The 27,886-nt window shown below is 39.6% G+C and overlaps 2 protein-coding genes across 2 annotated transcripts in view; one reads left to right on the forward strand and one right to left on the reverse strand.

The window, feature by feature from the left end:
• Positions 1-27,886, forward strand: part of RSL24D1 (ribosomal L24 domain containing 1) — a 922,223-nt gene that overhangs the window by 741,216 nt on the left and 153,121 nt on the right. The window lies entirely within an intron of this gene.
• Positions 1-27,886, reverse strand: part of LOC127058538 (protein unc-13 homolog A-like) — a 152,175-nt gene that overhangs the window by 69,970 nt on the left and 54,319 nt on the right. Inside the window, exon 7 of the mRNA XM_050968681.1 lies at positions 3,500-3,563. Within this exon, the coding sequence (XP_050824638.1) occupies positions 3,500-3,563 (64 nt within the window). The remainder of the gene's footprint in view (positions 1-3,499; positions 3,564-27,886) is intronic.

Raw genomic sequence — 27,886 nt, forward strand, 5'->3', positions numbered from 1 at the left:
GAAGTTAACTACACAAATTGTGTCACATGAACATGACCCATAAGAATCCAAAGCAGAACGTATTAGGATTCTAACAACAGTCTTAATTATAAAGCTGATTTCAACACTTTGTCAAAATACGGCTCCAGATTCTGCAATGGCTTAGAAATATCTTTTCAAGCAAATATAATCTTACAAAAAAATACACACACTGTTGTATAAAACAGACATGAAAAAGGCACAAGTATCTCCTATTCACTCATTTGTTTCTCTATTCTGAAGCAACACTATGATACAAGTGACATTTTGTTCTCTTCTTTTGGGATAAGAGCACTCAGAAAAAAAATATCAACAACATAAATAAGAATTCTGGATGAGATTTTACCAGAGCTTGCTCTCAAATCTCTACACACAATTAAGCAGCAATAGGCCCCAAAAGTGATTTACACTCATAGATTAACTGTCAAGTATCATGAATCAGTGATCTTTAATGGCAGAAATTAAACAGTCTTCAACACAGCAGAAAGCTGAGGATCTGGCTTCATCACCCTGCCAAGCATCTTCCCTACCTCTCCGGAGAAGGATGCTGATCGTATATCTGGCAGCCAACACTGTAATGAGCTCATTTTTTAGAGCCCAATTGGCTTATAAGAACATAAAATCAGCCATAATGGGTCAGACCAATGGTCCATCCAGGCCAGTATCTGGTCTTCTGACAGTGACTGGTGCCAGATGCTTGAAAGCGAGTGAACAGAATAGGGCAATTTATCAAGTGATCCATCCTGTCATCCAGCCCCAGGCACTGGCAATCAGAAGTTTAGGAGCACCCAGAGCATGCAGCTGTGTCTTTGACCATCTTGGCTAATAGCTATTGATGGACCTATCCTCTATGAAATTAACTCTTGTTTGAACCCAGTTACACTTTTGGCCTTCACAACACCCCCTGGCATCAAGTTCTACTGGTTTACTGCGTGTTGTGTGAAGAAGCACCGCCTTATGCTTGTTTTTAACCTGCTGCCTATTAATTCCATTGGGTAACCCATTTCTTGTGTCATGTGAAGTTGTCTTTTCCAAACTGAACAGTTGCAGTCTTTTTAAATCTCTCTTCCTATGGAGGCTGTTCCATACCCCTAATCATTTTTCTGCCCTTCTATGTATTTTTTCCAATTCAAATATATCTTTTTTGAGATGGGGCAACTAGAACTGCATGCAATATTCAAGATGTGGGTGTACCATAGATTTATATAGAGGTAATATGATATTTTCTATCTTATTCTCTATCCCTTTCCTAATGGTTCCTAACATTCAGTTCATTTTTTTGACTGCTGCTGCATATTGAGTCCATGTTTTCGGAGATTTACCCACAGGGACTCCAACATCTTTTTCTTGAGTGGTAACAGCTAATTTAGACCCCATCATTTTTGTATGTACAGTTGGGATTATCCATAAAGCTTTATAGTTTAGAAGAGCATTTCACAAGAAGGCAAACAGCAGTTAAAAATTACAAAGTTTCTTCCTCCTCTTATAAATAGAGCTCATTGCTTCCTACAGTACTGTGGGTCAAAGTCTGCTGTTACTTACTGCTTGTGAGGTAGTACCAACAGCAGAGACTTTCTTTTTCAGAGTAGCAACAGGACTTGGGATCATCACTAGATAATCAATAGATGCTGATTGTCTGATGCCTCTTCTTTCACAATAAGCAATGAATCCAACAGGAGCCTGGCTTTATATGCAGGCTGAGGCTATTTCTTGGTTGCTGAACATTGTATAAAAGTGATCAGACAGTGGAAGGCACATAGCAGCAGATCCTGCCCCTATCTTTGTGGTTATGCAGCTGGCATTGGTGGCAAAATGGAAGATAAGATAAAGAAAAGCAGACAAAAACCCAGTTCCACAGGGGCTATCCATATCATCATCCCAAGATAGTAGGCATACAGATGCTACTCCCACAGCTCCACTACACTTCCTTGGCCTCAAGGGCAGATTCCTGTCAGGCAGTGTCTCATCCTGAGACAAGATAATTGAGCTAGGCCCTGGCAACTGAATTTACCCTTTAAGAAAACTCTCCATACAAGGTAAAATATGTAGTGAGGGCTAGAGTGTGATAACCTTACTCGCTTTGGCAGTCCCACTGACATCAGCAAGGCTGCTTGTGGAGCAAGGGAGCGGCAGACACATATTTTGACCCTCAGACATGAACTCAGCAGATTACCACCTAAAACTGGCTAAATGGTTGTTTGGAGAAACACAACGCAACTCAAACCCATTCTTAGAGAATAGAGATCAATGGTGGCTGTGTCACCAATGAAAGCAGTGAAAAAACATCATATGCTAAACATAATCTCTCATTTAGGCATGAGAAAGTTTCAACCAGCTATAGCCATCTAGGATACAAAAAGGGCTGCTGACTCCTGGAGTCAAGTGATGAGAATCTCAGCTTTCAGGAAGGGGAAAAAAGGACTGTTTCTAGCCCTCATGACTGAGCATTTCTCCACACTACTTCACCACCTGAGTCTACTGTAAAGACTCAACAGCCAACACCCCACCCCACACTATTATTCTTTTTTAAAGAGTCTTATGATTTTAAATCAGTCTCATAATTTGAGGCCTGAGTCATGATTTTTTAGCAAAACTGTAACTCAGTGCTTTCCTGAAGGAACTATCTCTACAGATGAGCAGGTAGTTAACTTTCAGTTCTGTGCATACCACATTCAGCAGCTGTGCTGAGTGTACCAAGAGGTGCTAATGGTGATAGGTGAAGAACCTGATGTGGACCACCACACTCTAGGAACTGAATTAATACCATCACCTTTCTCCAGCTGGACCCTTTTCAACCATTAGACAACAACAACAGAGAGTACTGCTGACCCAGAAATGACAAGCTGTGTGTCCTGGGGCCCAATAATCTGAGGCAACCAAGTTACATTACTCAGAACACAACTTAGAAAAGGGCATTGAGAAAGCACTTAAAGCAATTGAACTCTGTAAATAAATGATATTGTTTGGGCAAATTCTAATTGCCATAACCAGCAGCAAAATGCATTTTCAATTGATGACATTTTCAATACAGCTTTATTAAATATTTGCTGGATAGAACATCTCTTGCAACAATTTATTTTAAACATTAAAATGAAATACATCATACTGTTTGCAATCTCTTTATTTGTTCTGCTACCACTTTCTGAAGAGAGTTTATGTTTCTGACTCAAGAGAATTGCAGCTAAAATGCCCTAGCTACAATTGACATTATGGTAAAAGATAACCTTCAGAATCTTAAAAAAATTATCCAACAAAATTGAGTCATTAGATTATCTTGAAGAAAATAGCTTTTCAAGAGATAGTGAGAGGTGTTCCTGTGAATCAAAGACCCCTGAACAAAACTTCTCCAAGCCAGATCTTCAGTTAGTGTAATGGAGCTGCACTCATTTACAACAGCTGCGGACCTGAAGCTAATATTTTCCTACATAAGAAAACTACGTTACAGCAGCACATTACATAGCTAGTAATTATAAGTGCCTACCTTCTGAATAGCTCTGGTCCATCTTGCTTTTGTCAAACTACTTATGCAAACTTGATCTTTATTGCTAGGAAAAAGGAAAAAAAACAATTGTTAATGTATATAAATATCAGAATATGGTCAGATAATGTTATCTATATAATGGAATTTAGGCAGGTCTAAAACCAGCTCTGATAAAGCATACATTGGAATAATCGTCATGAGGCTTCCGTGATCAAAATGAACAAGAACTGATATCTGTTTTGTATATTGAGTTTTACTGTAGGGTACAATATATTCAATTTTCACAGACTGTTACTGTACTTTATGAAGTATTAGTTTTGTACAAAAAATTCTCTGGCCATCACTGTAACAGGTGTAATATCTTGAGAATGAAAAAGCTGGTCCAGAAATGCATGCAGACTGATCAAACTGCTGTGCTGTGAGGAATGTAATTGTTTTAGCTGTGTCCTTATCAGCAGAGACACAACTGGTGTAACCCCCCAGTGTCATAGCCAGGCAGTGCATGATGAAACATGGAGAAAGAGCCTGGTCACAAGTGGTGCAGAATACCCACAAACTCCCAGAATCCAAGACAATTCTTTTTTCCCTGTAAAATGGACACCTTGTTTCATGAGGTAGATCAATGGCAATTATGATCAATAACTGAAACAATGTTACCATGTCCCCTTTTTCCCTACATGTCCCTCTGTGTGTCTGTATTTTTCTTAATCATCTCTCTCAAAGCCATGCTTCAGCATGCTGTTTAATGTTACCTGACTCCAGCCTTTCATCTCTTTTCTGTTACTTTCTCTCATGAGATTTTCTACATTTTCTGTTTAGTTGCTTATTTTATTTTTCCTTTTCCTCCCCCTGGCAGCTTCTTTTATTATCAAAATTTTAAATTGATTTCTGTGTTTCTGTTAAAGGTAATTGAAACTGTTTACAGTATAAGATGTTACTTTGCATTTCCTTCCCCATCTACTTACCTTCCCTGCACTCTCTGTTCCTTTGTCATTCTCGCTCTTCTCCCTCAAATCCCCAAGGAAACAATTCTCCCCCACTTTGCCTGCCACTCTCACCTTCCACCAAACCTCTCTTCTCAATCCCAAACTCTCCTGCTGCCTGGAGGAACTCTGCTTTCCTTCCCCCACTCACCTCCACTCCCTTCAAAGGTTCCCATCACACATTTAATTTTGCTCTACTATTTCTCCAGTCCCCTCTTCACTCTTTTCCTCCACCTCAGAAAATATTTCTCAAAGAGGCTAGAAAATTGCTGGTGCTCTGAAATTAGCTTGTTTAATTTCAGGGAAGAGGTCGGGAGAGGGGAAAGAGGGCACACTGGAAGTTATCTTTTCCAGAGCCAGAGAGTATTAAACACCTAAACATTGGCACTCCAATGCACAAAAATGAAGGCAGACATTTGTCTAGGTCATAAGATAGCCTCAAATCATGAAGGCTGAGAGGTCTGATAACTGGGAAATACTAGCAAAATAAGGGGGCCACTTCACCATCCTCCACCAATGATAGACAACCAAGAACACATTAAGTATGATTTGATCTTAACAAGTCTGATGAACAGAACAGTGAGTCAGAAGATTTGAGTTCTATTACTGGTTCTGCCATATGACCTTGAACACCTCGGTCAGCAGATCTGCTCCCATCGTATATGCAGAGTTACACTGAGTGACAAAAGCAAGTTCTGTCTCATGTATTGCAGAACCAACATAGCTAAAAGGGAACAAGATGCAGCCTATTCCTTCTTATGACTCACCAGCAGCATTGTTAACTAATTAAAAAGTTATCCCTGTGCAAACTTCCTGAAAGCAACAGAGTGACCTGGGTGTCATAGGAGGCCTACTCTGTGCACTTGTTACTAAAGGTCCAATTTGGCATCCAGAACCTTTCATTATATCACAGTGAAACACCGCAGTTAGACTCAATCTCAGAAAAAATCATATTTCATTAGGACAACCTACAGGAATCAGAGCTGTGCTATCAGGCCCTTTAAGTGAGTATGTATACACACATGAAGTGCCTGCACTTATAATCTTGGGTGAAGTTTTAATGCTTCCTAATGGGAGCTGCCTGCCTAACCACCTTGACTTTCAATGGCAGTAAAGAACTTCACTCCTTTAGACTACTAAAATTCCTAGCCTTTGTCAATTGCCTTTGCCAATTACAGAGCATCATCTTAGAAACTGAGTAATGCTGCAGAGGCTATAATAAGCATAAGGAATACAGCCAATACCAAACTAACATTATATAGGTAACTTTACAGTTTTGCCTTAGATAAGAATGATGACTATTCAGTTTGTGTGCATAATCTTTTTATGTTAAGTATCAGTACAAGTTCCTCCTTAGACTTTGTTTAAAAATCAAAATTACTTCAGGGCTATAAGAGCAGAAAAAAGCATCTAAAATACCAAATTTGTAGTTTGTCCTTTACAGACAAGCCTTTTTGTTCCCGTTGCTAAGGTCTTGGTCTCCAGCCCTGCAAAAACTTACACATGTGCCCCACTTTGTGACTGTGAGTTCAACATGCTTAAAAGTTAAGTCCAGGCATAAGTATTTGCAAGATCAAAATGCCAAATATTCAGCTCAGAGCCGATTTCTACAGTCATGTTACAAAAGACTGAAGAACAGGGGAAGTCTGAAAATGCTTACAAGAGTCTTATGTGTAGCCTACAGCCTAGTGTTAGTCCATTACAATCTAATGTCCAACTACCAACTTCAACATTTTACAAAAAAAAAAATGTTTAACACAATGTTATGACACAATTTATGCACTGGGAGAAAAAAGTAATTTCAGAGAAAAGGGTCCTGTTAGGTCTAGCTAGAGAAACACAATAGTTATTCAAAGTATGATCTTCTTTGGCAATTTAATGGTAAAAATAATAGGAAATATGAGGAACACAACACATAAAACTTACTATAAGAAATAGTCAGATGGAAGCCCTGTTCTCAGAGGTGCTATGTACTCAGCAGCTCCTGTTGAAGTGACTGGGAGCTGCCAGGTGCTCAAAATCTGGAAATTGATGACACTCCCCCCCTCCCCTTGCCTCTTGTGTAGTCCAGTTCACACCTGTGCAAAGCGAGTGTAAAATGATTCCAAATCCAAACTATCACAGCAGTGACTAGGGAAAAGACAGGCAAAGTATCAATTCATGGGCAAACTGCAGTTCTGAGATAGCTCCAATACATCCACGTAAAAGAAAAAGTTGCAAAATAATGCTCTTTAAAGGGGAAAAATTAAATTACCCTTACACCTGTAGGGTTCTAAATTAACCCTATCGATCCAAGAAAGTTACCTGGCTTGGCTAGCACTGCAGTTCAATTAAAACCTCTGTTCAATGCACAGCTGTGGTCAAAAGAGGGTAGAGTGTTAGATGTTAGAATGCAAAAGGCATAGGATGGAGAAGAACACTAAAACTATCAGAACACCTTTTTATCAATCAATGGTGTGGTCTCACCAAGAGTGCAGGATATTGCAGAAGTGGAAGGTGCTCAGAGAACAGCAAGGAGAAAGATCAAAGCATGGGAAAACTCTCATACGAAGAGAGATTGAAAAGACTGAAGCTCTTACCTTAGAGGACATGTCTACATTAATACATACTGAACAGGAAGCTTGGATGTAAAACTACAGCACTGTACAGCAGTGTGTATTAGGGAAATTTTAGTGCACAGCAGCAGGGTCCATATGGACAGTTAGTGCATGGCACACTGGAACACAGTAAATTTATATGCCAGTGTGGCACACACAGTGTTTATGTAGAAATGCCCATAGAACGGAGATAAACAAGATGATAGAAATATGTAACAAAGAAAGGTCTAGAGAATGTAGATCTGTTCTCCCTATTTCACAATAGCAAGGGGATGTTCAATTAAATTAAAAATAGGAAATTTAAAACTGATAAAAAGAAATCTTTTTTTGCAGAACATGTAAAAAACCAGTGGAACTCATTGCCACAGGAACTTGTTGAGGCCAAGCACTTAACAAGATACAGAAAAGGATCAGATATTTTCATGGAAAACCAAGAATATCCAGATTTATTGTAATTAATGACAATAAACATTCTGGAAGTGATATTAAACCTTGTGCTTAAGTCAATTGCTAATTGTTACAGATCAGGATGAGACCCATGTGGAGAGCAGCCTATTCCACAGCTGCCTACTGCAGGGTTCTTACACCATCTTCTGAAGCATCTAGGTTTGGCCACTGATTTGATTAGGATACTGGAGTAGGAAGTCTGCTGGTCTGATCCAGAATGGCAATTTCTATGTTCCTATCACACTTACAGAGGATTCCATTAAGAGCTCAACATTTACCACCCTGAGTACTCTATGTATAGTAAAGATATCTGCCTCTGCTTAAATGTTGTTATTGCTTTGCTATTTCTATTGCACCTACAGACTGCTACATGCTTTACAGACCAGTAGGAAGATGTGCACAATCCTTGACCCTATACTGAAGGAGTGACACACAGCAGGGTTGGTAAGCGACTTTATTTCCTGACCCCATTCACCTGACAAAGCTCACAGTTACAAAAAGTCCTATATCCCAGTCAAATGGCAAGGTTAGTATAAGGAGTTAATAATCTACAAAAGCAAGTAGGAGGAGGAATGGGAAGCAACACGAGGTCATGAGGATGAACATCAGAATGATTTTTGTTTGGCTTTTTAATTAGGATTATTAAGTCCTAATATCTTTAGACATTTGCAAAACGGTAGTCTGGTTTGTCAGCACTTCACAGAGTTTCCAGAGAATACTTAGAATAGCAGATAGTGCTGAGCGACTGCAGCATGGAAAATGTTCACTCTTTAAGTGGTTCTCACTATATCCTGAAGAACCAGGAAGACAATTAAAAAACAAAAACTATATCAACAAAGAAACATCTGCAGGCGGTAACATGTGAGGGCATTAGACTGCATGGCCTATGTCTACGTGAGCCAAAGTGGCAGAAATCATGTGCAATCAAATGACTGTTGTTTTTAATGCAGGTTAGAAAATAGATCTAGTGTTTGAATCTCTTTAAGGTCTGGTGGTTATTATTCTGAGTACAGTGCTCAGAGTAAGCCCAGCACTTTACAAAAAGACTGCAAAAGACCAGCTCCAGGCCTGAGGAACTTGCAGTCTGAGTCAGACTAATATGGAACACAAGTCAACAAGGCACAGATGCAATGACTGTGTGTAGATCAGCCTAGAAATGCTTCACAGCAGAAGTGAGTTTTAAGGAGAGATTGGATGGAGACCACTGGGAGACTGTTACAAGCATAAGGGATGATACACAAAAAGTGCAAAAAGGCTGAGACTAGGGGAAGAACCCTTGATCCAGCAGTTCCTCAAAGAGTTCTAATGGGGCAACATCAGATTCCCTTTGACAGAGGAAAATCCTTAGGTGGCTTACAGCTGGCAAAGACACCTACTCTAAGTTATACAGCAAGACAGTTTTGGACTCCAGCAGCCCAGCATGGAGCAGAAAAGGTGGTTTGGAACCATCTGTCACTTTCTCCTTGGTTGTGTCAGGTGTACAACTCAGCACAACTGAGGACTCAGCCCAACCATTTAAGAGGGAAGACATGGTAAGAGAGAGTATAGGATGAAATGTGAGCAGAGTTGAGAAGAGCCTTGATAGTTCCAGATGAGCTTTGAAGCGAGCACTCAGAAGGAAGGATATGGAATGACAGGGTGTATAGGATGACATGAGGACACAAGGCGATGTTGTAAAGAATCTGAAGGTGAAATCAAAGAACATGAACTGCCAATAGAAGGAGAAAGTAAATAATTTTGCCCATATATGTAATCAGTCTGGACCCAAAATCCAATTAAGTGACAAATACCATCCAGAAAGGCAACAAGCTTAGAGTTATCTAAAAACAATATAAAACAAGCCAAAATTTTCATCTGATTCTAGCATCACTTAGGTTAAGGGGATTAAGATGTTAGCACCAAACATGAATATTTCTTTGATTTTTAAGCACCTAGCTTAAAAACCCAGTGCAAACCAAAGTCAACAGTAATGGTAATGAAAAGAGACAGACAATTTGAACAGATATAATACACAGCATATCTTTATGGACACACTACCAACTGAAAAAACCCTGCTTTCAAAGCAGATCTGGATCTCAAGCTGATAAGCAGTGAGATCTGTAATTATGATGATTCTCTTTTTAGACCCGACCTAGACAGGAAACAATTGAATTCAAACTGTAAAACCAGCTTGTGGTCCAATAGGGTTATAACACATTTGGTCCAGCCTTGTGAACAGGGCAAAATTCAACTATAAACAGCTTTCAAATGAGTATTTCAGCTAAGTAAAGTATGTCAAAACAGATATATACACCTCTACCTCAATATAACGCTGTCCTCGGGAGCCAAAAAATCTTACCACATTATAGGTGAAACCGCGTTATTTTGAACTTGCTTTGATCCACCGGAGTGAGCAGCCCTGCACCCCCAGACTCCCTCGGAGCACTGCTTTACTGCATTATATCCGAATTCACGTTATATCAGGTCGCGTTATGTCGAGGTAGAGGTGTATTTGATCAAACTCTATAGTGTTGTAATGGACCTGTTGTCTTCATACAAACAAAACTACTACAAAATGATTCAGCAATTGTGGCTATAGACAGAAAGAAAACTGTTTCTTTTTTAAGTAAATGAGAATGAATGATTTCTAAGTTATAGATCCTTCCCACTCAGTTACTAGACAAGACCCACTTAACCCAGTCAAAATCACAGGTTGAAAACAAGATACTAACCAAATCCAAACAATTAGAGTGACATACTAAAAACACATTACAGAAGAAATCTAAAATATAAACTTCACTGAATGTGTGAGATGGTGAAATTTAGAGTCTGTAAGGTTACAGCTACAATACTAGAACTGCAGCTGAGACCCACAAAGCCTGAATTAAACACCTAGGCTCCCTATACAATGCATGGGGAGAGAGAAGTACCTAAGGATGGGATCCATAAAAGTGAGCAAGCTCGATAAGGAGCTGTCTAAGTTAGCCAATAGGAGATGCTGACAAGAAGAGTGTGTGCTAAGCTACTTAGGTGCCAAACACCAGGCAGACACCTATCTCTGCTTGCAAGCCACAGCCAGGAATCCCTCTAGAGACAAGCTGCTTAGGTACCCAAACTGTTCTTGCTACAAACACTGTGGCAGACGAGGAAGAGGTGTCGTTCCTGCCATTAGTGCCTACTTTGTAATTTTTAGCCCAATGGTTAGAGCACTCATTGCAGGATGTGTGAAACCAAGGTTTCACTTTTACCCTCTCCACTTTACAGGAATTTCCTGACCACTGGCCTATGGGATATTCTGTTGTGGAACTTCCCCAGTCTCTCCTGCTGAAGCTGTTCCACTTTAGATAAACAATTAAAGAGTCACTGACCAAAGAAATAGCACGAGAATGACTCGGGGAGGTGGGAGTTCTAGGGTCCAGTCCCCCTGCTCCAATAACTTTTTTCAAATCCCCAGATTTAGGAGTCTAAGTCCTTTTGTGGATCTGAGCTTTAACCTCTCTGGTCTGCAGTTTATCCATCTGTAAGATGCAGATAATGATTCTTGTCCCTTTCACAGGAGTGCAGCAAGTCCACATTTATTAATGTTTGCAAAGCAATTTGAATTCTCTGATGATGCCTGTAAAGAAATGCAACATATTATTGTAACCATTGCTGTGTTCAGATGCCTTACTATTGAAATATTATGCTGAAAATTGAATACAGAGATAGAAAAATATCAAAGGCAAAGTATTCTATTCAGGTGCTGTGCTGGTTAATGACAGATCTGTATCTTTTTGCTGAACACAAAGTGCTGACACTTTTGCAAATGTTATTCCTAACATGATTTTATACACTGAAAAGCAACTTATGAGTTCGAAAATATTGTAGGTTTCTTTACACTTATTCTGAACACTTTGGATGTAGTGTGGAATTACATAATGGTATATTTATCCCTGAAACTCCTTCCTTGTGTATGCATTGTACAAAATATGTGCTGTGTTGTTACTAAGGTTTTTTGTAAATAGGAAGTTGTTTCTGACCGTCTTTGTCCTGAATTCTTCAATGAAATCTGCAAGGGTTGCACGATAGGGGGCCTTGGTGATTGTCAAATGTATATGTTTGCTGCAAAATCAGTGAGAAATTATGTAAATGTGGCTCATGTATGGATATGATCAATAGTTAATATTGGATAGTCATGTATATAGAGTCTACACCAGCTAGTCAAGTTAGCAAGTCTAATGGGTTTCTCTGTACATCAACAAAGCAAACAGCCAAGTGGCAGGTGGGTGTCATTTGCAGACTATCAGATGACTTATATGGCATTTACTTTTGCAAACCTGCTTGAAGTTAAAAAAATAAAATGTGACAATTCACAGCTGTGTTCCCTAAAACCAAGGAAAGCAGTCTCTGAATAAAGTTGAATCTCTGCTACATGAAATGCAGGTGTGGAGGGACACAGCTGTCATGAAGAAAAATCTGCACCGCATGAATGAGTATTTATCAATCAATCAAAGGGGGAACCATGACTAGTAAATAGTGTAGTTCATTGGAAAGGTTCAGCAAAGTACTTATGCAAGTTGGAGTGCAGGAAATCTTTGGGAGAGGGTTTGTTACTTAGATCTGAAATGATGCTATCTGTAAGAGGAGGATGTGAATAAGCAGCAGCCGCTCTGCTGCCAGAGATTTTTATCTGGCCTGTGTGTCTATTGCCTAATCCAGGGTTTCTCAAACAGGGGTCGCTGCTTGTGTAGGGAAAGCCCCTGGCAGGCCAGGCCAGTGTGTTCACCTGCCCCGTCCGCAGGTCCAGCCGATCGCGGCTCCCCCTGACCATGGATCGCTGCTTTGGGCCAATGGGAGCTGCTGGAAGTGGCGCGGGCCAAGGGACGTACTGGCTGCCACTTCCAGCACCTCCCATTGGCCCGGAGCAGTGCTGAAAGTGGCATCAGTGCTCTGTCCCAAAAGCTTATTCTCTCTCTCGCTCCGTATTTTCTCTCAGGGCCACATTCCCAGTACTCCCTTTTCTTTCTTCTCGGCTTTCCTCCTGCATGTTGCTGTTTGTCCTTTGGCTGCCTCTGCTCACAGAAACCTCCAAACAATATTCAGCAAAACCCATCAACACACCAGGTTGATGTTTCTGATTGGCCTTGCTGGTAGTTGGCCTGTGTTTTGGGTGGTTGCTCACATTGTTGCAGCCATCTTACCCAAAAGGAGCTTACCTGCTTCATAAATTTATCTGGAATGAAGGCTGGCGGTTGCACAGACCAGTTTCAATGAGGTTTCACTCAACCTTCATCATAACACAACAAATCTTGAGGGAAGTCTCCTCATTTCCAATGAGAGCTTGTATGTTCAGAAATGTTTATGATCAAGTTGGATTCACACCAAACATTTGATGACAATTATCGTTATACATCCCTGAAATCCTCATTTTGTGCAAGTTTAGAAACTGAATGAGTGATCAGGCTATTCTGTTGTTTACCCCATTCTTGGGACATGCCAAGGTGGGAATGTCACAAAGCATGAGCTAAATAAAATCATACTGGATAAGCATATGTGTCTTAGTGTAGTTTTCGAACACATACAGAGGTGAGTTCCATTTAGTAGCATTATGATCAGGGCCCTCTGAGAATTCTGGCACTTTTCCCATTTAAACTAATGTTCCAAAGTTATGAGCTGAAATATTGCGCAAAATGACTGTTTTCTTGCATTTGCCCAGTTACATTGTTGCTGACAGAGTAGAACTCTGTTACAAACCTTTGAGGTCAGAAGTTGAGTTTCTGCATTCCTGAGAGGAAAGGATTGTAAAAGCATTGTTAACGTTGAGTTTTATCTGAAAGTCTCCCATTGTTGTACCACTAGCCCAACTCCACCAGTGCTAGCAACAGTGGGAGTTGTCATGGAGACTGACTGCAGGTGTTCTTACCATTGTTATTTTGACCTGTTCTGCAAAACAGTGGTAAAAATTCCAGTAGCTGCTCATTTCCCCTATGTTCAAAAGTTGTATAGACACACAGGCCAGAGAAATATAATTCTGATGTTTTATTCAGATATTTTATTGTATCTGTGAAAAATGTGTGGGTTCTACCTATGAAATGCAAATTTAGTTCAATGTTGTTGCTGCCTGTGCAGAGGCTGACAATGAAAATGTAATACAGTTCCCATCATTCTTACGGAGATCTATAGATGATGATTCTAAAAATTCATGTCTTACTGCTACTGTGGAGAACAACAAATTTCATGGATTGCTACTGGGCTAGGTAAATTGAATTTATTAACTCAATTAAGGGCTTTTTTTTTTTTTTACATTTTGGGCCTGACTCTAGACTTCTAGATTGATTGAGTTAAACTAAGCACCTCTGCAAGGGAACCTCTGTGCAGTGGTTCCAGGCATGCAGGAATCAGCACCTGCTGCTCCCCACAGCTAGGCACCGATGGATGTGGAGTAGGAGAGGGTAGACCTTTGTCTCTGTGCACCTTTCCCCATTTCCGTAATTCAGCTCAGTTTAGCCAATTTGACAGGTGTCCTTATTTGCTGTTGATATAGGCCATCAGCAAAGTACTATCTCCCTGGGCCAAGAGGAAAGCAAGGAGGGAACTGTAACATATGCATCATTTCCTGCTCTGGGCTGTGTCTAAAATCACAGTCTAGCCTGTGGGTAAAACCCTCATTTAACTCAGGTCAGTGAATTATGGGACTGAGACTTCTGCCTGAGGAAGGATTGGATGGAATGTTGTTCTGCTTGTATCATCAGATTGAACCTGATAACCACAGAGAACATACCTCAGGGAAATACATCTACTCACTTTGTTTGTCTGCTTTTTAGAAAGACCCTTGGAAGTGAAGGTGTTAATTTAACTAGCTGTTTGAATTGAACACAGAGGGATACATTGTCTGCCTAAGGCAAAGCCCCACGTTGAAGGGATTGGAATTATCCTATGGTACCAAAATCCCACCCTGAATTCCCTGGGTGCATAAGGGCTAAGCAGGCTGCTCCATCTTTTAGGATGATGCAGTTTGCTCCCCACCATTGTGGCTGGCCTGGTTGGTGGGCTGGTGCAGAGAGGGACCCTCTCTTCGGAGTGCTGTATATCACCTGGAGTATCCAAGAAGAGCAATCTTTTAGATTCTCTAGGCCCAAGGACTGAAACTGTGACTGGCTCTTTGGCAGTATCTGCAAGGGAGAAAGGAGGATATTTTTACCCAGCCCCCATACTCCGGTGAACACATGTAAGAGCCTTTCGCAGTCTGGCTAATTGAAAGCTGAAGGCTTTGATAATAAGAAGACAGGAAAAATAAGGGGCATGGAGCTTTATGACATTTTTAGTTAACAAATTTGTTTTCGTTCTCAATTAAGTTGGCTAAATACATTAAAATTAGTCCAATATTTCAACAGTGATTTGCATTTTCATAGCATTTGTGCAAAATTAAATGTCATTAAGGACTTTGTTGCAAAGCTGTTAATTATATAGCAGCCAAAGCATGGCTGTATGCAGGCAAATAGTGGTGTCCTTCAAATGCTTATCTGTTTCCTAGACACAGCCCTGAACATCTGCATCGATTTCTGGCACTAACAGTGAATAGTTAATCTTGTCAGTTTTGAATATAAATGGAAATAAATCATGCTAATAGAGCACAGTTATCCCAATTCTATTGTTTTTCTCACAAAGCAGAAACTCACTCTTTCTATTACTATACATTCTTTTATACAAAATATAGGTTGTTTTTTTTCCCATCTAGAATTATCATAATTATTTATAACAAAATATTTTGACAGGATATTAAACCTTGGGCTTCAGGCAATCTCTAACTATTAGAGATGAGGAAGAGATCTATGCAGGGAGCTGATTATCCCATATTTACCTACTGCAGGTTTTTGGGTTTTTTAAACACACGTTCCTCTGAAGCATCTTCTACTGGCCACTGTTGGAAACATGATACTGGACTTGATGGAGCTTGGGTCTGATCAAGTCTGGCAATTCCTCTGTTCCTATAATATTTCTCAGTGATTTTGTTTCCTTCCTTATAATAGAGAAAAAAAACTAAAACCTTTTGGTTCAGTTCATGGTCAGGTTTCCTGTTAAACTATAAGCTGAGTTTGAGCAGCAGAGCATTTCAAGGAGGAAAATATTGCTGTTGCATTTTTCAGAAATCAAGACTGTTTCATAAATATTAATAAAATAGGATGGATAAACTGGGGTTCTGAAACATGCATATTTTAATCCTAGGGATGAATTAACTGGTTTAGATGAATAAGATGATGAATTGGGATCTGACGAAATTCATATAGCTTCTGCTTACAGTTGCCTTTATTTTTCACTGACATGGTATCTACATTCAGCTTTTTCTGAATATCATCTATCACTAATGTATGAGCATGAGTGACAGTGATGGAGGATAAGTATGAACTGATGGTGTAAGTGACAGGAGCACTTGTGTAGAGCAGCTACTGGAATTTTTACCACTGTTTTGCAGAACAGGTCTAAATAACAATGGTAAGAACACCTGCAATTGGTCTCCATGACAACTCCCACTGTTGCTAGCACTGGTGGAGCTGGACCAGTGTACAACAGTGGGAGACTTTCAAATAAAGCGCAATGTCAGCAATGCTTGTACAGTACATGCCTCCCTGTAGTTTCTTCCCAGAGGTGTTGAAATTATTTTCAACTCAACTAGAAACAAAAAGTAAATCTCATGAGACCTCCTCCTGTTCTGTGATAGGTTCCATCCAATTTATGGACATAAGAGTTGAATAAGCATTCAAATTTTTGAATGTTCATTCAAATAGAACCTTCAAATTATGGGTTAAATCCTAAAGTTATTACTTAGTTTCGACTCAAATTTCATTGATTTTCAACAGTAGTTTTGGCCGAACAGGATTTGGTCCCTTGTCTGGTTTGTTCACACAGGTTAACCATGTAACCATGGCTTCTTAACCATATAACCCACCCCTTATGTTCACAAGCTCATTAAAAGGCTGAAAAAATATTAGACAAGGCACCTTTGGGACACTTTCATCTATTATTATGTTCAATATGGACTGTAGAATTCTATTGGATCTTTCAATTTGTAGATTACAGAAAACCATCCTCTTTTATGCATTTGATGGAGTCTGACTTCTTCTGCAGATCCATTGCAACTGACATTTTCTTTTTGCTATTATCTGTCTTTAAATGGGTTGATTGGAATAGATTCAGTGTATTGAAAATATTGTTTTAAAAAAGAGTTTGAACTTGGGCATCTTGTATTCTTAGGGACAAATCAAGATCAAGTAGAAGTCAGTCTTACTGCCCCCATTCACACCAAAGCACTGACTGAATTTTGAGGTCAAATCCTGGCCCAGCTGAAGTCAATGGGAGTTTTGCCATGGCTTCAGTGGAGTCAGGATGTCCCCCCAATGCAGTACAGCTTTAGTTCATGAAGTGCTACAAATTTGGGATGCCTGAGTGGAGCAGCAAGTGGGCCAGGAGACAGCTGGATTAATCAGAGGCTCTACAATGAACTGGTCAGCTACCATCAGTGGTAAAGGGATGGGGGAACTGCACCAGAGCAATTCTTTTTAGGATCATGATCAGTTTGAAAAAGAAATTATGCTGATGGTTGAGAAGGAGAGTCCAGGATTGTTTCTTATTGAGAAATGGCTCATCAAAAGGGATGAGTTGGAGGAGGGGTGGGGAAACTTAAAATGTTTTCAATTTTCCCCGCACCTCAACAGATGAAGACCTTTGGAATTTATTTTTCATGCTTTAGGTAAATATTTTGCATGGCAAAAAATAGGCAGAAGGGTATAATGCAAGTTATCATTTAAACTCTCTTGTTGGCTCTACTGTGAAATAGCTGAAGCTATATTAGCTTTACAGGTTGTGACAAACTATACAACCTCTAGGTCACAAATCTGCAGTATGACTGAAGTATTGTGTTTCTCTCACTATCAAACCAGAGTGCTAAAAGAATGTTCTTTTATAGAGTTCTAATGGTTGGCAAAAAGAGCAAAACATCTTACACAGAAGTTTGATGTTACCACTGAAATCTACCCGGGATTCATATGGAGATCAGCTAGATTGATATACAATTACAGCTAGAGTGTGCACAGAGGTGTGATGTTTCTGGGTTAACTGCAAAATTTCCCAGAGGTACAAATCTCCTAAGACAAATAGACTCTGACATCCTTGAAATTCTTTCAGAAGTCTGGCCTTCAGAAAATCTAGGTATGTTCTGGCCCGGGGATTTTCTGTTGATGAGTTACTTGTCTTAATTACTGAAATACACCTTTTCCATAAGGCATTGTTTTATATCTCAAAATTAGGTGGGCAACTTGATTAGTATATGCTGGGAGAGAATGTTCAGCTAAGCAAGACCTCTGACCTTCTCCTACTTAACTACTATACAAGAAAGCATTGATTGCTTAGTTAAAGACACACAAATATCCCAGGTTTGGGATAGTTAAACACCAGTTCATATCATTCAGAAAGTCATGGACTGGATTCCCCCCCTCACACACACAAAATGAGCAGTTTGGAACCTGTTGCTGGTAATCCTGATGTAATATCTCATATTTCCTTTTGACACAGCATGCTCTACAACAAAGACTGGTTCTTATTTATTTTGTTTGTCACAGATAGGAAATAAGCCAATCACAAAATTTTACAACACAAAATAACTTCCAGGCTTGTCTGTTGGATGTGGAGAATGCCATAGTCAATCCTGTAAAAGCAGCAAAGAATCCTGTGGCACCTTATAGACTAACAGACGTTTTGGGGCATGAGCTTTCGTGGGTGATGATAGTCAATCCTGATAACTGGGCAATCCTAACTTAAGCTGCATTATTTTTTCAGTTCTGCAGTGTTATATTCATTCTCTCACCAGTCCCAGTTATATAATGCAGAAGGACACATAATTAGAGCAGACAGTTGGCAGGACCCAAGACTTGCAGCGGGGATTGGAAGCTCAAAAACACATGTAGGTGTCAATAAGACAACAGCAAGTTATTTGGGCTGTCCAATAATGTGTCAGCTTCTAATCAATCTTGAATCCCACTGTGTCATCACAACAGATCACCTTGTGGTATCTACAGGGGGAAAACAAGGACTAACTGACACTTAAGGAAGTTTTATGATACACTGAAGATCATGCCAATATTAAGCACTGTATAACTACTTGAACCCCTGTTTCCAGCTATTTAAACACCTTTTAGTCATTTTGCCATAAAAATTGTTGCATTCCTAAGCCTTACACATCTGGTCAATAATATTAAGGATCAATTTTACACAATATGCTTTTAAACAAATGTAGAGGTTTGTTTTTTTTTCTGTATGTAACTGTTTTCTTAAAACTCCCCTCTACACTGTCACATCTCCATGTTCATAATCACAATATAACTTTTTAAATTGTGATTTCTAAATATCACAGTTGCATATGCATGACACATTTAAACATCATTAGAAAAATAAACTTTGATTCTGATATTTTTAATTTTGGGATGGTGGAGGGGTTGAAGTCGAACCTTCAGATATAAACCTGTTCCCCTGGTTTTAGAAGGTCAGACCCAAAACTGGAAGGATCCTATTTTCCAGTTCCAATTCAAATATAGCAAAGGTATCCAAGAACAATCTCACAAACCTCCATCATTCAAGAGATGTCATGTGAGATTTCTACCCTTTGAGAGTGAAATCTCATGGGAACTGCTTAGAAGGGTGTCGTTTAGGTAAATCCAAATCTTAGAACTGACTTGGTTTAAAACCTAATTAAATATTCCAGACTCATATTAAGGCACATCTCTAAATGAATCCACTTTATTCTGTGATTCTAAAACCGAATGGTATCTACACTGTTGTAATTGTTCACCTCAGTCTATTTTCTTGAATAATTGCGATGTTTCAGGGTTACTCTAATAGATGTTGCATATATTATGTTACTTACATTATTTATCAGCAACAATAAGAACAATTTACATTTATGTAATCAATATCTTAAAGGGTGGCTTTGGTGCTTTACTACTACTAATGTACTTCTTACTCAATATGAAAATACAAGACTAATCTCCTGCCCTCCTCTTCCCTTCCAGCTCTCCTCACAAGCCCACCTCACAAAAAAAAAGATGTAAAGGAGCCCAGGAGCCCATTTATCTTCAGGAACCCTTAAAAGATTTAAACAAAATATATCGACTGCTCCTGCCCTTTGGCACAAAGAGACCACATAGGCTATCATTGAAAGCACATTCTTCTCTACTCCACACCAACCCCTCAATAAAGTAAAAGAAAAATCACAAAATATGGGGACACCTGACCTATCACAATAATCCGTTCTTATGCTCTGGAAAGAACATATCATTTCATTCTGGCTATCCTGGGCCCTGCAGAGTTCCAGGGTTAAGTTCCATTCAGTCTAATTAGATGTTCATCACAATAATAAAATCATTACTCTGCAATTTCAAGCATTCATAAGTGTTCTAATGCAGTGTTCCCTTTCAAAAGGTGTTAAGTAAGTTTGTGCTGGCAAAACTGGCCATTCATTATTCTAGTTCATTGTCATTACTGAAAAGTGCTAGATACAAACATTATTATTCTTTGTTTTATTGTTCAGTGCTTTAAAGCATAAAACAGATCCTTAAATCTGCTTTAGCAACTTCAATTATTCTTCCTCCAAGCAATTTAAACTCAGCTTCATTCTCAAATACATATTTCAGGAATGATCATTGTTTGTTTGAGTATAAAGGTGGGATATATATCAGAATCAAAAAGATTTTTCTTACAATGTAGATATATAATGTTTAATAACATGAATTGTGTACCCCAGTTAGTTGGCCTAATCACAAGGCATTATTTTCACAACTCAAAATAATTCATGCTAATGGTATCAGGTTATCTGATAATTACATCATTTGTATGTTATCATGGCAACTAAACTTTTGGCTTTAATTCTTTTCAGCCAGGAAAGGGATGAATGATGGTAAGAACAGACTATCCAGCTGCTCACTTTTACTTTCTGCTGATTCTTATTATAAATATTCCTTTCACGGTTATCTGGAATTTAAAAACAAGTCACACAAAAACTAGGTCATCATGCTGGAAGATGAAGTAGACTGTTGATAACTGGTATCTATGATCACCGTCAAATAGTAAAAGCAGCAAAGAATCCTGTGGCACCTTATAGACTAACAGAGGTTTTGGAGCATGAGCTTTCGTGGGTGAATACCCACTTCCTCAGATGCACGTCAAATAGTGTGACATATCATGGGAGCAGGGTATGCTTGGGACTCTAAACTCACACAAGTCTGGTTTGTTTCTCTTCTCACTTACCCTGGTTTAGATCAAGAATAACTCCACTGAAGTCAATAGCATCAAACACAGATTCCAAAGATTCTGCTTTCCAAAAGTAAGCAGAAAGCTGATTATATAATTATCATAGAAACACCTAAAGGTGATGCTTGGACATCACTAATGTATTATTTAAGTACTTTTACCTTGCTGCTTTTTGGCTTTGTAGGGAATGGATATTTGCCTCAGGCTATGGCGCTGAGCTGTAGCATAGATGCTCCCTACATCAATGGAAGAGATTGTTTGTCAGTGTCAGTAATCCACCTCTCCGAGAGGCAATAGCTAGGTCAATGCACTAATTCTTCTGTCAACCTAGCTGTGTCTATAGGTCAACTCAACTACATTGCAAATGCTTCAGTATTGCAGTAGCAGTTGCATTGTCATTATTTCAGAGGCAGTATCTTTTTTATAGATATATAAGAAAACAAAGCTGGCATCAAAAATGTGGAGTCTTACTGAAGATGCCAATGACGGACGTCACATAAAGCTTCAACCTAGAAGTAGTCCCTGTTGGTCAGACAAAAATACATTCGCAGGTGGTTTTTCCATCACTAGGCATTTTAAAATCAAGCTAAGATTTTTATCAAAAACTATACTGCATGTTCAAACAGGAATTAATTCAGGGAAGTTTATGGCCCATGTTATACATGAGGCCAGGCCAGATGATCATGCGGGGCCTTTCCAACCTTATAATGTATTAGCCTTTTCTGCAGCTAAATAAAGGAAGTAAAGGATTTCAGCCTCTAAGGCAGTCAATCCTACACCATTCACAACCTAATTAAAATTGCAGAGAAACCTATGTTGTCGATATGCTTTTATTTTGCTATTGTATCTTGAACTACAAACTGTCACTTAAGTACTAGAACTGCTAATTCCACTAGAATTTAGGAGTGTGATGTTTAAAAGCACTCAGCATTGACCTAAGTCAGTGAGAACAGGGTTAGGCTAGTGCTGGGAGTTTTTGAAAATCTTGTCATAAATGTATAGACTAAACATTATTAATATTCTTTCCTCATGATCTGCTGTACTATACAAAGACCTCTTTTGAAGCAAAGTGAAAATATAACGAAGGCTCCTTTGGGGAACGTCTCCGTTTTCTCTGAAACTTACAAAGCAGCACATTGGGAACATCCAGTGCTTGGAAGTCCAGAGGCTTCCATTTTAGTCCCAACAGAGGATGATTTTTTAAGCTTCATGCGTGCTGCATTAGAGTCAGGCCAATGGCTGAATGTTTCCATGACAATAGAAGTCTATTACCTGTTCAACCCACACACAGCGTGCATGATCCCTAGAAGAAAAGAGCTATAAAAGGTGTAGTACTATTTACACTAAATATCTGAATAGATCTTCCTTTGCCTTTTCACATTTTCATTGATGGTATTTGGTTTAAAATTCAGTAACATTTAATCAAGTAAGCAGATGCTGGTGAATCTGTCATATTAGTCTCAAATAAATTAAATGAGAAACTCAACAGAACTTCTTTCTACAGGTAGAAAAATTCTAATATTCCTGTAACAATCTGGGAATTATGGGTCTAAAAAGCAACCAATGAAACAAACTATCTGCCAAATGGAGCCTTAGTTGATGAGTCTTCATTAAGTGAGCTCTCACATTATTATAAAAAACAATTTATTTTGCACTGTATATTTATATAGCACTTTGCCAACTCAGCAGGACAGGTTTCCTACAGCCTAAGGGACACATTTTATGGGTTGACAGGGGGCTTGTACAGAAAGGATCACTGCCTCTTGCATTGCTTCTGTTATAAGCCAGCCACAATTGTAGTCATTCCACTTAGTGGAGAGCAGGGGATACACATTGCCCCAAAGGCATTAGGGCGGAGGCCTACTCATGATCAAGCCTGCATGTTCCTCCTCAGCATCATATCACTCAGAGAGGGATTGTGTTTGCCTGAGGCAGAATTTCTCCCTAATCTCTTCAGAGGACAACACAGTTCCACACTGCTCCCAGTGCAGACATAGTTGGAGAAAAACACACACAGGCAAGATAAGACATGGTGAACCAGTCCAGGTAAGGGAGATGGAGAAGGAGGTCAGATGTACTGCAGACAGACTTTTCTCCATAGATTAGGAGGTTTTGAGGGATGGGGACCAAATTAGCCCCAAATCATCGCTCATTTAACTTGATCAATTAGACAGATAACCCCTTTCCAACATAGCTTATTTTTAAAGATTATTGTTATTATTTTGGTCAAATTCTTACAGCCAATCTTAACCAGGCCTCCATTTTTGACCTTGTACTGTTTGCATATGTTACAACAGGAATAACTTAGATCAGGCTCCATTCCACTTTTTCCTCACTCTTTGGCAGATCCTGCACTGAATGCAGCTTGGACAGACTGAGAAAGGCAAATCCTGCAGCCTTTAATCAGGAAATCTCCTATTTAAATCAATCAGTAGAAGTTTTGACTGAATATGGCCAGAGAAAAGACTGTAACATCTGATCACAGTATTTCCTTGAGGCCTGGTTGTATAGCCATGCTGTGGCTTTAAGGGGTTAACCTGCTCTCCTCCCCATCCCCTTACATAGCCTACTTAAACCTTGAGTTTGGGTACATAGGGGTAAGAAGGTGCTGCTCATTCTCTTCTCCCTCCTTTACCCCCTAAGCAGGTGGACATGGAAAAGTGGGGAGTTAACATAGCATTGGTTCTGCCTTCCCAATATGTCAGCTTGTGCAGCTAGACTAGCAGGGGGGAGATACACAGCAATCTTCTATTGATTGCAAGAAGATTTAGACTACTTCCTCTTGGAGTCTAGGGAAGTAGCTCTCTCTTGTGCCCCTTAAATAGGGCAGATTACAATTGCTCAAATTAGGTCTCATTATTTTCAGGGAAATATCACAAGATCTCTAATAGATGTTAACAGTCTTGCTCTCTTTTTAATTTCTTGAGTGATTACAGTGATAATTTAACCACCTTGGATTATATTCTGATCTACCACCGTATTCTTTTTGTCTTAAATGGGAGTTAGTGTCAGAATGACAAAAGACTTTGGTCTTTTTTTTTTTTACAGTAGTTTGAGGTGGAGGCTGACAGCTTGCGACCCCCCATGTAATAACCTCATGACACCCTTAGGGGGTCCCAACCCCCAGTTTGAGAACTCCTAAACAAGAGGCTCTGTAAATACATTAGGAGAAAGAGAAAGATGAAGGAAAGTGTAGGTCCACTACTTAGTGGGGAAGGAAAGTTAACAACAGTCAACAGCAAGAAGGTTGAGATGTTTAATGCCTATTTTGCTTCAGTCTTTACTGAAAAAGTTAATTACAACCAGATGCTTAACACAGTTAATATTAACAACAGGGAGGAAGGGCACTGGCCAGAATAGGTAAAGAACAGGTGAAAGAATATTTAGATAAGTTAGATTTATTCAAGTTGGCAGGACCTGACAAAATTCACCCTAGGATACTTAAGGAACTAGCTGATGCAATCTCAGAACCAATACTAATTATTTTTGAGAACTCGTGGAGGATGGGTGAGGTCACAGAGGATTGGGAAAGGGCACACATAGCACCTATCTTTAAAAAGGGGACTAAAGAGGACCCAGAGGATTATAGAACAGTCAGCCTAACTTTGAGACCTGGAAAGGTATGGGAAAAATTATTAAACAATCAGTTTGTACGCACGTAGAGGATAATAGGGTGCTGAGTAATAGCCAACATAGATTTATCAAGAACAAATCATGCTAACCCAGTCTAATTTACTTCTTTGACAGGGTTACTGGCCTAATCAATATGAGGAAAGCAGTAGATGTGATTTATCTTGATGTTAGCAAAGCTTTCGACACAGTCCCACACGACATTCTCATAAGGCAGTGTTTCCCACTGCTTGTATAGGAAAAGCCCCTGGCAGGCTGGGTTGGTTTGTTTACCTGCCGCGTCCACAGGTCTGGCCAATCGCAGCTCCCACTGGCCATGGTTCGCTGCTCCAGGCCAATGGGAGCTGCTGGAACTGGCACAGGCCCAGGGACATACTAGCCACCACTTCCAGCAGCTCCCATTGGCCTGGAGCAGTGAACCACGGCCAGTGGGAGCCGTGATCAGCCGAACTTGTGGACGCGGCAGGTAAACAAACTGGCCTAGCCTGACAGGGGCTTTCCCTAAACAAGTGGCGTCCCAAGATTGGGAAACACTGTCATAAGGGAACTAAGGAAATGTGGGTTAGATGATATTACTATAAAGTAGGTGCACAACTGGTTGAAAAACACACTGAAAGAGTTATCAGTGGTTTGCTGTCAAACTGGGAGGATTTAACTAGAGGGGTTCTGCAGGGGGTCTCTCCTGAGTCTGGCCTCTCCTGAGTCTGGCACTATTCACTATTTTCATTAATGACTTGGATAATGAAATGGAGAGCATGGTTATGAAATTTGCAGGTAACACCACACTGGGAGAGGTTCTCTGGCACTTTGGAGGATAGGATTAGAATTCAAAATGGCCTTGACAAGTTGCAGAATTGGTCTGAAATCAACAAGATGAAATTCAATAAAGACAAATGCAATGTACTTCTCTTAGGAAGTAAAAATTAAATATACAAATACAAAATGGGTACAGGTAATGCTGAAAAGGATTTGGGAGTCATATGGATCACAAAGTGAATATGAGTCAACAACGTGATGCAGCTGTGAAAAAGGCAAATATAATTCTGGGACATTAACAAGAGTGCCATAGCTAAGACATGGAAGGTAACTGTTCTGCTCTTCTGAAAACTAGTGAGGCCTCAAGATGGAGTATTAGTTTTGGTTCAGTTTTGGGTGATACACCGTAAGAAAGATGTGGACAAATTGGAGACAGTCCAAAGAAGAGCAACAAAAAAATAATGATAAAAGATTTAGGAAACCTGACCTATGAGAAAAGGTTAAAAAAACTGGGCACATTTAGTCTTGAGAAAAGAAGATTGAGGAGGTCCTGATAACACTCTTCAAATATATATTAAGGCAAGTTACAAAGAAGACAGTGATCAATAGCCCCCCACACCCACTGAATGTAGGCTTAATTTGCAGAAAGGGAGATTTGGTTTAGATATTAAGAAAAACTTTCAAACTGTAAGGAGAGTTAAGCAGTGGAATAGGCTGAGGTTATTGGAACCCCTGTCATTAGAGGTTTTTAAGAACAGATTAGACAAACACCTGTCAATGATGGTCCTGCCTCCATGAGGGGGGGGGGAAGTAGGAGGGGTGGATTAGATGAACTCTCAAGGTCCCTTCCAGCCCTATATTTCTCTTATTCTATATCAAGAAATGCAATTCCAAGGACAATGCACTAGGGAAATATGTGGTGTTAATACACATCATTAGAACTTCTGGATGAAAAGCTAATGTCAATAAGCAATCACTTAACTGACTGGAGAGAAAACAACAACACAGCATTATAGACTGAATAGTTTTCAGATGACTGAAAACAGCTAGAAGCAATCAGTTTGGATCCAAGTAAAGATGACCCCAGAGTGGCAAACTGGGGTGTGTGTGTGTGTGTGTGTGAGAGAGAGAGAGAGAGAGAGAGGACACCTTAAAAGATTAGAAGGTCGCATGGCACCAAAGATCTAGGAAGCCCTTCTCTCCCCCACCCCAAAGTCCTGACCACAATTTCTTCTCTATTATTGTGCAGCTCACTTGCTTCTGCCCTTCTTCAGTGCCCACTGTTGCTAGTTTATTCTAGTCACACACCACTAAGTTCACAAGTTCAATAATGGCCCTTATAGTTTTTTCCTGCTTCTTAACATACATTCAATACTGCACTGAGGTCTATGACAGAACATCATCCACCCTTGTTCAAGATTATGTTCTACATCTTCTCCTAAGTATCTTGATGTCTTATCTTCCTGGCTTTAACACTCCATGTAACCTTCCTCATACGTGTGCTGTAGCTCTAACCACTGCAATACTCTTCAAAAACTCTTTAAAAGGATTTATTTTCTCTAATAGTTTTTAAAAAAACTGCTCTGATTTCAGTCAGGAGCAGCAGTTCTAAGTTACAGAAGTTCAGAAGGCAAAGCCCAATCAAGTAAATCAAGGGAGCAGAACTGAACTAGGGAGAGGCAGAAGAGCAGAAAGGACCACCAATGAGCAGAGCCAGTCTGATCACCAGACAAGAATCAAGCCCATGGAATAACTGAGAGAAATTTCAGTGTTATTCAAGGGAGCTTAATTTTATATGCAATCTAGTAATGCCCTATTATTACAAATCTGCCTAATAAAAATATCTACTTTGCTGTAACAGAGGTGGAGTGTGCCACTTATTGACATTTTTTTTTAAATGTCAAAGGACAATAAAGTAAAAACAATATACTCGGTGGTAAAGAAAGAGCATGTCTGGACTTTTTTGTAAGTAAATGGTATACAAGGCTAAGTCAAGCTTTACCTCAGGCAGATTAGCTTTCCTATCCACATGACTTCCAGTAGTTCAAAGCAGCAAACACAGCTGTTTCAAACTGCTAAAAGGAACTATGTTTAATATTTGAACGTGATTCACATCATTGGGGAAGTCATTCATTTTGATATTAGATGTAAACAGCCACTTTAGCATGCCTCTGGAACAGGGGTTACATACTGCAGAATGGCATCTGGTTAAAAAATAAAACCTCTCTAACTCCAGTAGAAAAGCAATCAAAGCACAAAGAGCTGCAGCCATCTCTTATCAACATACTGGTTTTCTCCTTCTGAAATATTCTGGCCAAGATATATTTTTCTGTGTGTTCCCATTCCAGGACTGTTTTTGTACAAATGCTAGTTTCTGAAAAATATATCAGTGTCTGTTATTACCAAAAATACACATACTGGATGCTTTATACAATATTCTGGGATATACCGCTCTATGGGCCAGATCCTCAGCTGGTGTAGATCAGCATAGCTCTATTGATTTCTAGAAAACTATGCAGATTTACACCAGCTGAGGTTCTGGCCTTATAATTACATACAACTGCCCTTATTAACACTAATCCAGACTGGGATTCTGCAGTGCTAGATGTTGTACAACTGTGAAGGTAAACATGGTCTCTGCCTCAAAGAACTTATGGTCCTGTTATTTGTACAAATGCAGCAAAAGCTATCAACTTTAATGACGAGCCCATATTTTT

This window comes from Gopherus flavomarginatus, chromosome 9, assembly GCF_025201925.1.
Source record: "Gopherus flavomarginatus isolate rGopFla2 chromosome 9, rGopFla2.mat.asm, whole genome shotgun sequence".
Lineage (NCBI taxonomy): Eukaryota > Metazoa > Chordata > Testudines > Testudinidae > Gopherus > Gopherus flavomarginatus.